At 42.0% G+C, this 13,606-nt stretch overlaps 1 protein-coding gene across 1 annotated transcript; it reads right to left on the bottom strand.

Moving 5' to 3' along the window:
* Nucleotides 1-1,437: 1,437 nt before the first annotated feature.
* Nucleotides 1,438-13,511, bottom strand: LOC115368215 (regulator of G-protein signaling 8). The gene is made up of 6 exons (XM_030064242.1): nt 13,121-13,511; nt 10,957-11,572; nt 8,856-8,905; nt 7,371-7,501; nt 4,073-4,239; nt 1,438-2,805 (listed from the first exon to the last, which is right to left on the bottom strand). Exons 2-6 carry the CDS (start codon nt 11,443-11,445, stop codon nt 2,635-2,637), a joined length of 1,008 nt encoding a protein of 335 aa, XP_029920102.1. The 5' UTR covers nt 11,446-11,572; nt 13,121-13,511; the 3' UTR covers nt 1,438-2,634.
* Nucleotides 13,512-13,606: the final 95 nt, after the last annotated feature.

Here is a 13,606-nt window from a genome sequence, read left to right as displayed (position 1 = left end):
ACTCTCTCCAGCATATTATGTCATTTTGATTTATATTCTGGGTTCCTGCTGATCACGGAATTCCTGGAATACAGCAGAATGCATTTTCCATGTTTTGATACATTTATTGTTGCACTAAATGTTTTTTTAGCAGATGTGTTCACCACTCTCAAAAGACATGAACAAGCCAAAAAGGAGGAACATTGTAGCTCAGCGTTTGACATCATGGCTACAGGGGGAATCCTGAATAACTGCTGTGTCATGCTGAGTATTACTGTATGCTACAGTCAGAATCATGCATCAGCAGAATACTGCAAAAAGTGATTTGAGCAACTGACTGTTATACAATGATTCAATCAATAAATGCAAAAAAAGTTTTGTAAGTTTAGTAAGAGTCATTTCTCCTCCAGACCTCGCTCTGCTGTGGCGGTGATCGTGATGACTGCTGCTTCTCAGCACCCAGCAACTAACTGCTCTCCACTTTCTTCTGAAATGTTACTCAGAATCAATAAACATCACCAAAACACCAGCGTGACCACATGTAAAACCTTTTCCAGGATTCAAGTCAGCTCCCTGGAGAGCTCTCAGATGCTCTCTGTTTACCAGAGGGTTGGCAAATGAGCCCGAGTCTTTCCTCTGCATTACCCCGGTTGATTTCAGGATCTCAGATCTCAACAGGAAACAGCAGAAAAAGTAGCCATGTGACCACATATTCTGGAAAACATGCATTTTGCTCATTGTGATGATTGCAGCATATGTAATCAGTGGTGAGTACATTCATGGTTTAAAAAAAAAAATATGTTCAAGAAATCGGGATTTTTGCATCAAAACAAAAATAGACAAAAAAATCATATGGTCATGTTGTGCCGCTGCATGATCATCCCAAATTTATTGTTTTACTGCAAATTTGTGTTTGATTCTTGAATGTTGTCATACAAAGGAACTAACGTGGGACATTTAGCATGAAGCCACAGTCGTATTGTCACAGTTTGACCAAGACGGGGTGTCAGCCGGGTCTCCCTCCTGACACCTAACAGGGTTGCTTTTGTCAAACCTGAAAAACGAACAGGGCTTCAGCCGCTTTGAGGATTTACACCGAGAAAAGTGGCTCCCATCAGCCCACTGGCCCCTACCTGCACGGGAGCTTTTCATGGGGTACAGAGGCAGAACATGCACAGTGCTGTATTTGTCAGGAGAGACAATAGCAGTAGAGCCAGCCACAGGCACATCATTGACCACTGTGCTGCAGTGCTGTTTGCTCTGGTCCATGACACACACACACAGCACATGCTCTCCATCCGGCTCTGTATCCCAGCAACCCCTCTATATAACCCGGGGGCATCCAAGCCTTGACAAGAACACTCGCCATTTAATCTCCGTGTCCGCTGCAGAGCAGAGACCTCACAGGCTCTGCACAGCTAGAGCCTCACCACGTTCAGCAACCACACACTCAGCAGGTACAAAAACACCGCATTTTATTATTTACACGTTTTCAACATTCTGAAACATCTACAAACACTTATTTCTTCTTTGTTCCTATTAAATGTTACGCCGCATTATGGGAGTGATTCTATTTACAAGAGCAACAATGACAAATGCTACTCAACATGGTCATTTTAAATAGAACAAAATAAACCACAGGATCATACTAGTGATTTTGAATGTTTGGTCCATTTATGGTATGTCCCCGGGGACTATTTTCCCTGGCATAGGAAGCATTTCACTCTGCCCAATTTCAAGTCATCAAAACAACAGTGTCGCAGCTTTTCAGAAAACTAATATGGACGACTTGATCACAGTGATGGTACACTGGTGTGAGGAAAGTTTGAAGTCTCTGAAAGTTCATTTACATATCATAGTGGAATGAATAGACACCAATAGTTGGATAAAAGAGAGGAATTGGAAAATACAACTTCTTGCTTTGGGATAAGATCAGCAGAACTGGTAAGGATACACATTTTGCAGATATTACGCGAAACATGCAAAATCACTGGTAGGGTCCTTGAAATGACATGCTTGGTGTATAAACAGCGTGTGTGATCTGTTTCAAGAAGACAGCAGAGTGGAAGATTTTGAGGCGAGCTGAAAGTCCAACTTCCTTGTAAGCAGTCCTTTCACCTATCAGAGTCCGCTCGCTCAGGTTTCTCACCTTCTCATATAAGGAACTCACACAGCACTTTGACCTTTTCAGTGAAGAGCCCATTCTTGCTCAACTTGTTTTTCCGTTCCGCCAGTGAGGGAAACTCAATGTGCTCACTGGACCGTGGGGAGGCCAGAAAAATGAGGATGTTTAATGATTAAAATGACATCTGCATAGTTTCATGGGTCACATAAACTAAGGGAAAGAAGTGCCTCTTACTCTGTTTCCATATTTACTTGCTCAGTGGAGTGTCTTGTTTTTCCTGCAGCTCAAAGACACCAAAACCCACTTGTCTCCAAATTCCTGCATCCAGTCACTCCATGGCCAATGTGCAAAGCCATTTGCTCCTAAAACTTTTTTTTTTTTTTTTTTTACTAAACACTGACAGTGACATTGTGAACTTATTTTTAACTTCTTGGTCTACACTGTGTTCAGTAAAAAAAAAATTCCTGGACTACCTACCACCAATCCCCAGCCGTGTGTTGATGTGTGTCCTAAGCTCTAAGCCCTCACATCTAGTCTGCCTCTCGGAGCAAGGAGAGGTAGATGCTGGACTGGAGGAAGCGGGGATAGCAGTCTGTATCCAGGAGGGAGTAGATGCGCTTCTGTGCATGAGACAGAGAGGTGTGAGATGGAGCCTGCAGCAGCTGGATGGTCAGATCTCTGGTCTTACTGTCCAGGTTCACCTAGAGGACAAAAAAACCCACTGAGCTCTCACAACCAACAAGAGGCAATATGCAGTTTTGGATAGTAAAAGGACAGCTGGAGGACAGTTGACAGTCTACACTATCAACTGTGCTCATGCCTAAATCCCTCTGTTTGCCTTAACTCTTTGAAACCCGAGCAGATTCATGGGATTTCTTTCAAAAACATGAGAAAAAGGCAACAAGCGACTGGACGAGAGATGAAAATAATCAGTCAAGTCAAGTTTATTTATGTAGCACATGACAGCCAGCCATGTGCTTCAGGATTTTCAAAATGGGTCAACTATCCCTTTAACTCATTGAAACCTGAGCAAATTGGCTTGATTTCTCTCTCTCTCAAAAAAAAGTAAAAAGTTACAAGAAAATAACATGAAAATTTGCCCCCCAAAAAGAAAAAAAGTAAAGCAAAAACGAACAAGGAAATGACCAGGCAACCAAAAAGACACAAAAACTATAGATATTGTTTCCTGTGATATATTTTAAAATATATAGCCATAACTATTAATATAGTTTTCTGGACACTTTCCCCTATTTGTGTTTCCATTTTCACATCATTTTCCTTCCTTCCTTCTTTCTTTCTTTTTTAAGATCATTTAGCTATGTAATTTTCTTGAAACCTACTAATTTTCGGGTCATGTTGTTGAAAGAAATCAAGCCGATTTGCTCAGGTTTCAAAGAGTTAAAGGGGCAGTTGATCCACTTTGAAAACTTATTATTTCACTTCCCCCACTAGTTGTTATATAGGCCTCCTGCCATTGCGGTGGACTTCCCCCTGGCTCTATGTATTTAACAGTGTGATGTGAATTGTGGATTATGGTGGTTAGGCAGTTATTTTTCAGAATGTTAGCTGGGGGGAAGTCCACCTCAATGGCAGGTGGCTAACAGTTAGCATTTGGAGCATCCAGCCAGTATGCAGCATAATATTTTAAAATGTCAAAATCAGAACCATCCCTTTAAAGTGACTCTGCAGTGCCCCTGGGGTGTTTTGTGAAGAGGAGTGGGTGTGATTTGCTGTGGGTGTGAGCAGCTGCTTGTGGCTGTCAAGGTGAGGCTGGCAGCCACAGAGTAGGCACGTCATCGCAAACAGCAACAAAGAAAGGAATGCATTCTTTTTTCTTTTTTTTTTTCCCCCCCTCACTGCAGACTGGGTGTGAGTGTGAGCAGGAGTTAACAACACACTTCCTCCACAGCTGAGTTAAACGTAAACCACAGCAGCAGCAAAGTGGAACAGAAAAGGGTGGGCTTGTACCTCCCGGGGGGCGCCGGGCTGGATGTAGGTGGCGTAGATATCCTTGGCCCTCCTCTGCAGGCTGAAGTTGTTGGAAGAATGCCTGTACTGTTCACAGGCCAGATAGAACTGCAGATTCTCCTCGCTGAACTCAGAGCGCAGGAATGCACCGAACACGGCAACACCAGCTGAGGAGGAGGAGGGAAGAGTGGGGTTTACCTCAGCACACAACGTCACACTCTGAATGTTGCCAGGGGAGGACACGCTCACGCAGAGCGCTCACAGTCATTCTCAGCATTCAGGCAAACACACACACCTACATACACTCTCTGGCACACAGCTATTATTTCCATTTTGCAGCAGGCCTTCAGCCACTTCTTGTTTTGGATAAGCAGCAGGTTGTGACACCATGTTGTGTAAGGACAGGGAGGGGTGAGGCTCAAAATCGCTGACACTGTAGTTGCAACAGGTCATGGTTCATGCACGTCGGCCGGCCTGAACACGACTCCAAATTAACACGGCGCTGAGACGGGGGCCAAGTCGCAGTCCTCGGGCGAGCGCTATACAGCGTCCAGTACAGTATGACATCATAAATCAATGCAACGAGCCACCAAAGCAATCACATGCATGCAAAGTGTAATCAAGATGGTTTCCTGCCTGCTACTGAACTGCAAGTGAGAGACAAGCTCGAAATCTAAAAAGATAATTGGTGTCTAGAAATGTATGTGTACTGGAAACAACAGCACAACACCTGTGAAGAAAACAAAGAAACAAAAAAAGAGGATTCAATTGTTGTCATCAATACATAGGCATATGTGAGAGAGTAATAAATAAATGGAAAAAATACGGAAAAAAGAAAATATGAAAAATGGAAAGCCAATAAATAACAAAAGTAAAATAAAATAATTAAAATATTAAAATATCATAATACTTTTATGACACAAAATGAATTAAAAATAAATGAATAAAAAAATAAATTAAATAATCAGCTTATTTTTAAAATACGTTTGAATTGATTTTACTTGATTTACATTTTTTTCATACCTGTTTTTCCATTTATTTACTCCCACATAAGCCTATGCTCTGATAATAACACGGAACCTGATTTTTTTTCCTCTTCTTTTCCACATGTGTTGTGCTGTGATTGTTCCACTTGCATATATTGTTTTGCACATTGTTCACATGTTTTTGTGCATTAGCTGCCTGCTGGAGGACCGTCTCAGTGCCACTATGGGCTATAATGACAGCCCCGTGTGTGGTTTTTCTGCTGACTGACAAGTGGCACGCTGAGGAAGAGCTCTGTCCCAAGCCTCCTTGCATATAAATTTCAGCTGAATACAATAACCAGTGTGCAGACTTTTATTTACTATATACATATTTACTATATACGTTTTTGCACCCGTGAACATATGTTTTTGCCAAGTTGAGCAAGTTTATTGCACACACTTGTTTTTAAAGGTTTTTTTTTTTTTTTTTTTTTTTTGGAGTTACTTGCACTCTCAAGTAGAAAGCTTTGTGAGAACAGTTTGGGGAAGGTCTTTTTCTGTTCCAGCATGACTGAGCCCCAGTGCACAGAGCAGCTCCATAAAGGCATGGCTGGCTGAGTTTGGTGTGGAAGAACATGACTGGCCTGCACAGAGCCCTGACCTCAACCCCATCCAACACCTTTGGGATGAACCAGAACAGAGATTGTGAGCCAGGCCCTCTGGTCCAACATCAGTGTCTGACCTCACAAATGCTCTTCTGGATGAACGGGCAAAAATTCCCACAGACACACTCCAAAATCTTGTAGAAAGCCTTCCCAGCAGAGCGGAAGCTGTTACAGCTGCAAGAGTAAACATGTTGAGCAGCTTTGACTTTCATGGTCATGAAGGAACTGTTGGAACTCCCATAGCCAGCTAAGCTTTCTGCAATGATACAAATCTAAAAACCTAAAAAGGTAAATGCAGTGGCTTTTCATCTCTAAATCTTAGATACAGTAGGTATATTTCTGCATGCTTGCTGCATTGAAAACAAGTACATAACTAAAAGTGTTCTGTCATCTTTGTGTCTGTTTGGCACCCTTATCGTGCTGATATGGGTGACAACACCTGTATGTCACCTGATACAGAAAAAAGCATGAAGTGAATGTAGAACTCTGCCAAACTATACTATGAGGAAACAGAAAAGTGTCTTTGACTTGTCCTTGTGCAGGCACGCAGGTTTCCAAATGATGCACATTTTAACACTGTAATCCTCGTGGCTTCTTAGAAAGCTCCAACCGCTCCTGTCTGACAGCGTCAGACAGGAGCTTACTCTTCATAATGGTCGAGATTTATAATAGTCTTTGTTTACTGTGTTCTATTCATAGAAGCAGCTGGGGTCACAAGAAGTGCTGCTGTTTCAGATTTATTGCAGAGCACACAAACCCGTGACGTCAGCTGAGACACATCACAGCAGCAACATGTGAGCTCACATAAAACACACAAGTTAAGATGCTGGACTTTTAGCTGTGCTAACAGAAGTGTAACGCATTCACTTGAGAGAAGGAAAAGCTGCACTGAATTAATGAAACAAGTATCTCAGAAACAGCAGATTTCATGGAGATTTAATGGATTTTTTTCCCATGAAAACTTCCTATGAAAACTATAAATTCAGAAACACAGGGTGGATTTTTTTTTTCTAACATGAATGCATCATGCCTCTGTATGTTATTTTTTATTTATTTATTTTTCTGCTCCTCCTGACAGTGGAGCAGAGTGAGACAGGAAAGGCAGGGGAGAGAGAGGTCGGACCCGAACCCAGGACCCCTCGACCAGGACCCAGGCCCAAGAAGCAGCACACGCTCCCATCCCGTGAGCCATGGAGGGGGTTGTTTTTCTTTATTTGATGTTGGGGTTTTTTTTTATAACTATTTTGAACAGCATTCAGTCTTTGTAATTTAACCCTTTGAAACTCTGGACTTTATTTCCTAGAAAAGTATTTTTAGAAACTGCTACTGTGGACTATGAAGACAGTGTTTTGTTTGGAAGTGTAGAGTCTGGTCAAAAACAAACATATAAACAAAAAAAGACAGGTGTTTATCTTCATAGGCAAATCAATTCTTAAAATATACTTTGAAATAAAGAAAGGGAATATTGTTCAGAGGGTTTAATAAAACATATCAAATAACTGCCTGCCCGTGGGCTCATGGGTTTAAGAGGCTTAATTTGTTAGCTAATCCACATTTGAAAGAAAAAGGTCCCGCCCACTGATGTTTAACTCAACCGATGAGATCATTTTGGCTCAAAGTGATGTTTCCTTAACTAAAACGATTCAACAAAAAGAAATCAGAACTCACATCGGCTGGCCAGGATGTCACTCAGGGACTCGGCCCATTTCTCCAGCTCTTGCCGACTGAACTTGATGTTACTGTGGCCAACCTGACTCCACTGGCGCATGAACAGGAGGCGAGACCTCCTTTCTTTAGGACTGCACATCAGCAAACAGAAAGGGAAAGAAGATTTTGTTAACTTCTTAAACTTGTAGGACAGTTTATTTATAACCTTACAACATTCTGTTGAAGTCAAATCACGATAGTCATGCAGACCTGCCCCAGGTATGTAGAGACAAGGTTCAGTTTGAAAGATCAACAACACAGTTTTCCATGTAGAAATTTTTCATTTCATTTGGATGAAAACAGAATGTTGTCAGACCCCAATAATTATGTTGAATAACTTGAATGAATATATGAATGAATGAATATGACCAATCAGAAAGTCTAATGGCACATGTCCACAGAAGCGTGTATTTGATGCGAGGAGTTGCGCCACTTCCCAGATTTGGACGCTTGATGGGCGTGTCACTCCCAGTGATTGACAGCTGCTGCCTCCCATAACTGTGCAAACACTTCCTAGCTGCATCTGATTGGACGCACGCTTCACGAGTGGGCCGGCCTCTCCTGGATTTCAAACCAGACCAACATGGTGTCTCTTTTCAAAACTTTTATTTTTATGCAATTTGATGCAAACGAGACACCAACATGAAGCCCCATCTCTTGAAATGCAGCGCTACCAGAATGCATCGCACAGCTGCTTCCATAGACAGTGACTGGGAGGTTTTTTGGAAAACACAGCTTTACTTATCCAATTTGTAAGAAAAAGCTCCCATGTGGGATGGCGCACAACCAAAAGCTGAATTTCAGTGGCCAAACACACAGTGTGGTGGACATCCTGACGGTCAAAATGGAAAGGAAAAGATTCATTGTCCAAAACATCATTTCTGTTTCCGCTGTAATCATATCAGCCACTTGACCCATCAACACATTATTTACCAGAGCTGTATAAGTGGAGTAAGAGAAATGCTATGCATACTTTGGTACAAAATGATTTCTCTAACACTTGTATCCATGATTTTTCTCTACTCACTATTACTATCAGGTTTTTCACCATGCTTACTGAATGAGCAGAGAGGAAAATCCACCTGGAACAGTGTGCTGCCCCTAATGCCTCCTTCTTACAACATGTATGAACAGAGCTTTTTCACAGCAGTCATTCTGACATGTTGATGATCCATGTTGCTCAACAGCTTCACCAGTGGCCAAACACTGTTGGTAATCTTTAAGCCCAAAACACCAAACAGGTGGTGACATCACCTGCCACCAAAGATCTTTTCACCATTGGAGGTCAGGCCTCTCAGAGATTTGGTTATGGGGTTTAGTTGCTCTTTAAGATGAGCAGCATTTATCTTAAGTCAGTAAAAATGGAGTACATTTTAAGGCGGCTACATGAGATAATGTCTATATTGGTGACAGTTATACAAAGTAGAAAAGAAAAAGGATCCTCACCAGTCTTTCTGCTCTGCGTTGAATAAATTTGAGTTTGAGGAATGAGGACTCTGAAAACAAAAACAGAAAAAGGTTTACCAGAACCTTTTTGGATATAAGACCAATTCTAAGCTAAGCTGATGAAACTCAAGCAAATGAAAGCAGAGACCTACATAAACCATACTCAAGTAGTATAAGAAACAGGACACCTGTGTTTAAGGACATAATGTACATATTTGTCATATAGTATTAACCCTGTTCTGTATTAATCTTATAGTGGACATGCATATGGGTCAAACACCCACTGTGACCAGCTACAAGAGTGTAATCCAACATAAGAAAATAAAACCCAAAACTGCTGCTGGCTCCCTTCACAACTTTTGGTGAAACTACACAATTCATGACATCTGTCTTCTTATGTCTGCCTTATTTTTCCAATTCTGCTTGAACCACTTAATGTGAAGAATCTGTACATAACAATTAACTTTATAGTTGCACCAAAATAAAACTTTAAAGACTTCTAATATAGTATTTCCTATACTTGAATATTTTTAAGGCATGAAACAGGTCACACATTTTGAAAAATGTGATATTATTTCACTTCCCTCTAGCTGTTCTATAGGACAGTAGTGGCTCTATCTTCCTCTCATTGTTACTCAGTGCTGGATACTGGCTGGATGCTCCACATGCTAACTGTTAGTCTACTGTCATTGAGGTGGACTTCCCCCCAGCTAACATTCTTTAAAGTAACCACCTTTCTCCACTCAAACTTTTCCCAAACTAAAATACACGACTACTATGTGCACACAGTTACAGTTTTGATCCAATTAATGTTTAAAACTGTTTTTCTTGTTATCAACATTCAGGAAGATCTGGTCATTTCTGCACTCTCTGTGGTGGCTAATGCACCAGAGGAGCAGCTGCCACCACAGAGACAGAAGTAGATTGCTTAAGTTTGCTGTGGTTGTTCTCTTTATTGAACCCATGTACGCATGTCGGACGGAAAAATAACAGCTTTGTCTGGAGTATTAAAAGATAGCTGGCATGTAATGTTATGGCTAGCTTCTTCTTTTCCTCCACTCCCCTCTATCACATATTTCACAAACCTTTCAGGCTCCTGCCAGCCACCGTAGTAACCACACAAGAAAAGAGTTCTACTGTTGATAAATATATATGGGTTTTTTTTTGAGAGAGTCAGCCTTTTACACTATTCCAGCGTGTAAAAAATTATGCTACATACCATCAAACTCAAACTTTATTTATTTAACAAAATTTGAGTGGGTTAAGGCAGTTATTTTCAGAATGTTAGCTGGGGGGAAGTCCACTTCAGTGGCAGGAGGCTAATGCCGCATTCCTTTGGGTAAAAAAAACGAAGTCGGAACTTAAAAAAAAAATGTGTTGAGCCCAATTTCCAATATAAATGTGTTCCATTGTATTTGGTCGGAGGTAGCGGAAACAAACATGGACGCCCCCACGAAGCTAATGTTTCTTCGGCTAGTTTATATTCAGTTAACATTGTTCAGTAACCTCAACGTTAGCAAACATGAGCCAGCTAAACCAAGTTTACAGCGCCAATGTTAAGGTTGGCTAGCACCATCGTTAGCAAGCTAGCTAGGCGAGAGTATAACGTTCGCAATTTATTGAAAAGGCATCAAAATACAGTTCGGCTAACATTACATGGGACTAATGAGAAATTGCAACGTATTGAACGGTTCACTCCGCTCAAAATACAAGATAAAATCAATATTTGAGGGGAAAATAAATTCCACTGTGGGCGCTGCCATGTTGAATCTGCTCCGTAAATAACGAGCTCGATCTACAATGAAAAGCTCCAAGTTCCCGTCTTGAAATTCCGACTCCTTCGGGTGTTCTATTGCTATATTCTGTGTAGGAGGTCGGTTTTTTCCAAGTTCCGACTTAGTTCAATGTACAAAGGAATGCGACATAACAGTTAGCATTTGGAGCATCCAGCAAGTATCCAGCACTCAGTAACACTGAGAGGAAGATAGAGCCACTACTGTGCTACATGGGGATGGAATGAAAAATCATCACATTTTTCAAAATGGGGGAACTATCCCTTTAACCGTGGCCACTGAGGTTAACTCTTTAATTGATGTTTCACCTGTCCAAACAGACTCTTGAGGTGCAGTTTGGCTGCTGACAGCTTGGCTCTAGCATTGCTCCGGGTGTGCTGGTGTTTGAGGGAGAGGGGAGACGAGGGGGTGGTACAAGGCTCGTCCTTCTCTACACTCTCCGTGCTGCCTTTGGTGTCCGGGGCCAGCTGGCTGTCGCTGTAGGCCCTGTAGCCTTCACCAATGCCTCCCACAGCAAGATGGTTCTTCTCCCGTTTCCCCAGCTCCATAAGATTTTCTACACTGATGCTGTGCTCCTTAGTCAGTTCTCCCCTCCCCGCTTTACCGGAACTCACTTCAGGTTCCCGTAGGATAGCAGGAAGGATGGCTGACCTCCCGTCCGGCTGGTCTTCCTCCAGGTGAGGGGTGTAGGTGCCAGACTCGCTCTCCCGCTCATAGCTGGAGTCCTTCAGCACCACCCTCTTCCATGGGAGAAAGTCCAGGTCCAGGAGGGATCCCTCTGAGCTGAACCTGCGCATGGCAGCTCCACAAGCAGTGTCAAGGATGGACAGGAGGGGAGAGGAGGTGAAAAATAAGGCCAGACAGAAATGAAAAGGGGGAACTGAGAGTGACTCGTCTCAGAACAGAGATGCAGCAGATTACAACCTAATGAGAGAGAAAGAGAAAAAAGGATTGAGGGGGTGGAATTGATCAATTAGGAAAACAGCACCATAATGAACTCAACTCAACTCAATTTTAGTTATGTAGCTCCTTTCATACAAAGAGGATTAAAAAAAAAAACACACACACACACACAGAAATGAAATAAAACAAAAATAATAGACAACAATAAAAAGTATGCGAGTAAAAATGACAACAAAAAATAGAAAATGTTAAAAACAAATAAGAGTCAACGAAATGAAATAGGAATGAAAATAAAAAATGAAATATACACAAGGATAGGAATAAATATAAAAAGCAGTGATTAAACTGAAAAACTAAGGCTATAACACTCGGAAATAAAAGCCAGACTGAAAAGATGGGCCTTCAGTTTCCTTTTAAAAATCCCATGCGAGCCTGCCACTGTGCTGCCCAGAGGCGGCGTGTTCCACAGTATGGGGGCGTAACAACAGCAGGCAGCCTCTGTGTTACTTTATGGGACACATGAGGAACATTTCAAAGATAACCTGTGGAGCACCTCAGTGGTGTGGCAGGTGATTCTCTGGGATTCTACACACTGAAGGGCAGCGACATGGTAAATGCTCCATGTTTCATTTGACAACAGCCACAAGTTCGAAACAGAAACACAACACACATCAGTGTGTTTTCCTGCCTGTTCAACACAAGCTGTCCTTCTTTCCCAAGTCAAGCAGCACAGTCCAATCTCTCACTTTCTCTTGTTCTAGTTTTGTCTACAGGGGCAGCAAGAGTGCTCAAACAGCAGGTAGAGAGACTGGTAGACCTTGCTGAAATTTTACTCGAGTGTATGTACTGGTGTAAAAATCTGCTTATTTTAATTGGAAAAATTGGATCAGAATAAAGCTCACACAGAAAAGCCAAATTCCTCTTGTCTTCACTACTGCTGCTGTTTATGACTGTCCATTTTCTAAAGCAAATAAACAAATAAATAAATAAATATAAAAACACATCAAACAAAAAGCATAAAAAGGTCGATAGATAACTGAAATTTTGTACTGATATTACATATCTTTACTTTTTTTTTTTTTTTTTTTTTTTTTTAAATATGTATCCCATGTTTCCCTAAAACTTTTCTTCTTGTCAGGGCTTTAAAGTCTCATATCTATTTTTATAAAATAGGTGTCCACTTCCAGAAATGTAAGTGTGAAAGATAAATATAGCCTGGGGCTGGGGACTCGAATCACTGAGTCCCTGCTTTTGGTATGGACAAATTTATCACAGCACCACCCAAAGCAGCCGATACCCAGTCTAACTGACTCATGACTGACAAGATATTACTTGGTCGATATGATCAATTATTAATCATCGGTCAACAAACAGTTACAAGCACCTGTTTTGAGGGAACATTGGTCCTGAGTGATACGACTTTTACAGATATGGCTTCCAAATAGAGTTGTGCTTCCTCTCTACTCATTATAATGATTTAAAAAAAAGTACAATATCAGATTTGGATTCATTTAGGTTCAGGTCAGCCGACACATTACCATCCCAAACTACTGCCGATGCTCTGTTTACCTCCTCACAGGCTGCTGCTGTGTTACACAGCGGGCTCCGGGCTCGGTATGTGGCTCCCAACAAGTACCATGGCCGGTGTTTCCACACACTGACTTCAAGCTTTAGGATCCAGTCGCAGACTCGAGTCCGTCAGAGCGAAGCCCACGCTGCGACGCTCCGCTCGCCCTCACAGCTGCTGGGAGCCGCAGCGCAAGTCCCGCACCTCCGCTGGAATTCTTTTAGGGCCAATTACATAAACATTAATTGAAGAGAGACTGGAACACTGCGGCGGGGAAGTTCCACATTTTCTCTGAGACGTGAATGAAGAAGGTCTGATGACGGCTGCCACACCTTCGCGCAGTTCCAACTTGCCCGTCTGCCAGTCCGTCACACCGACCCTTGTTACTGTGAGCCGCCTGCCGCCTGGCACACACACACACACACACACACACACACACACACACACACACACACACACACACACACACACACACACACACACACACA

This window comes from Myripristis murdjan, chromosome 11, assembly GCF_902150065.1.
Source record: "Myripristis murdjan chromosome 11, fMyrMur1.1, whole genome shotgun sequence".
NCBI classification, from domain to species: Eukaryota; Metazoa; Chordata; class Actinopteri; order Holocentriformes; family Holocentridae; genus Myripristis; species Myripristis murdjan.
Note: the sequence above shows the minus strand (reverse complement) of the source record. Positions and strands in the feature narration are given on the sequence as shown.

What these genes read in the sequence shown, in the direction of transcription:
- LOC115368215 (XM_030064242.1), bottom strand. Translation starts at nt 11,445, where the DNA reads ATGCGCAGGTTCAGCTCAGAGGGATCCCTCCTGGACCTGGACTTTCTC. An exon ending in AACGCAGAGCAGAAAGACTG is followed by an intron (nt 7,502 to 8,855) that starts GTGAGGATCCTT and finishes GCTGATGTGCAG; the next exon opens with TCCTAAAGAAAGGAGGTCTC. An exon ending in AGCCCGGCGCCCCCCGGGAG is followed by an intron (nt 2,806 to 4,072) that starts GTACAAGCCCAC and finishes TTTGTCCTCTAG; the next exon opens with GTGAACCTGGACAGTAAGAC.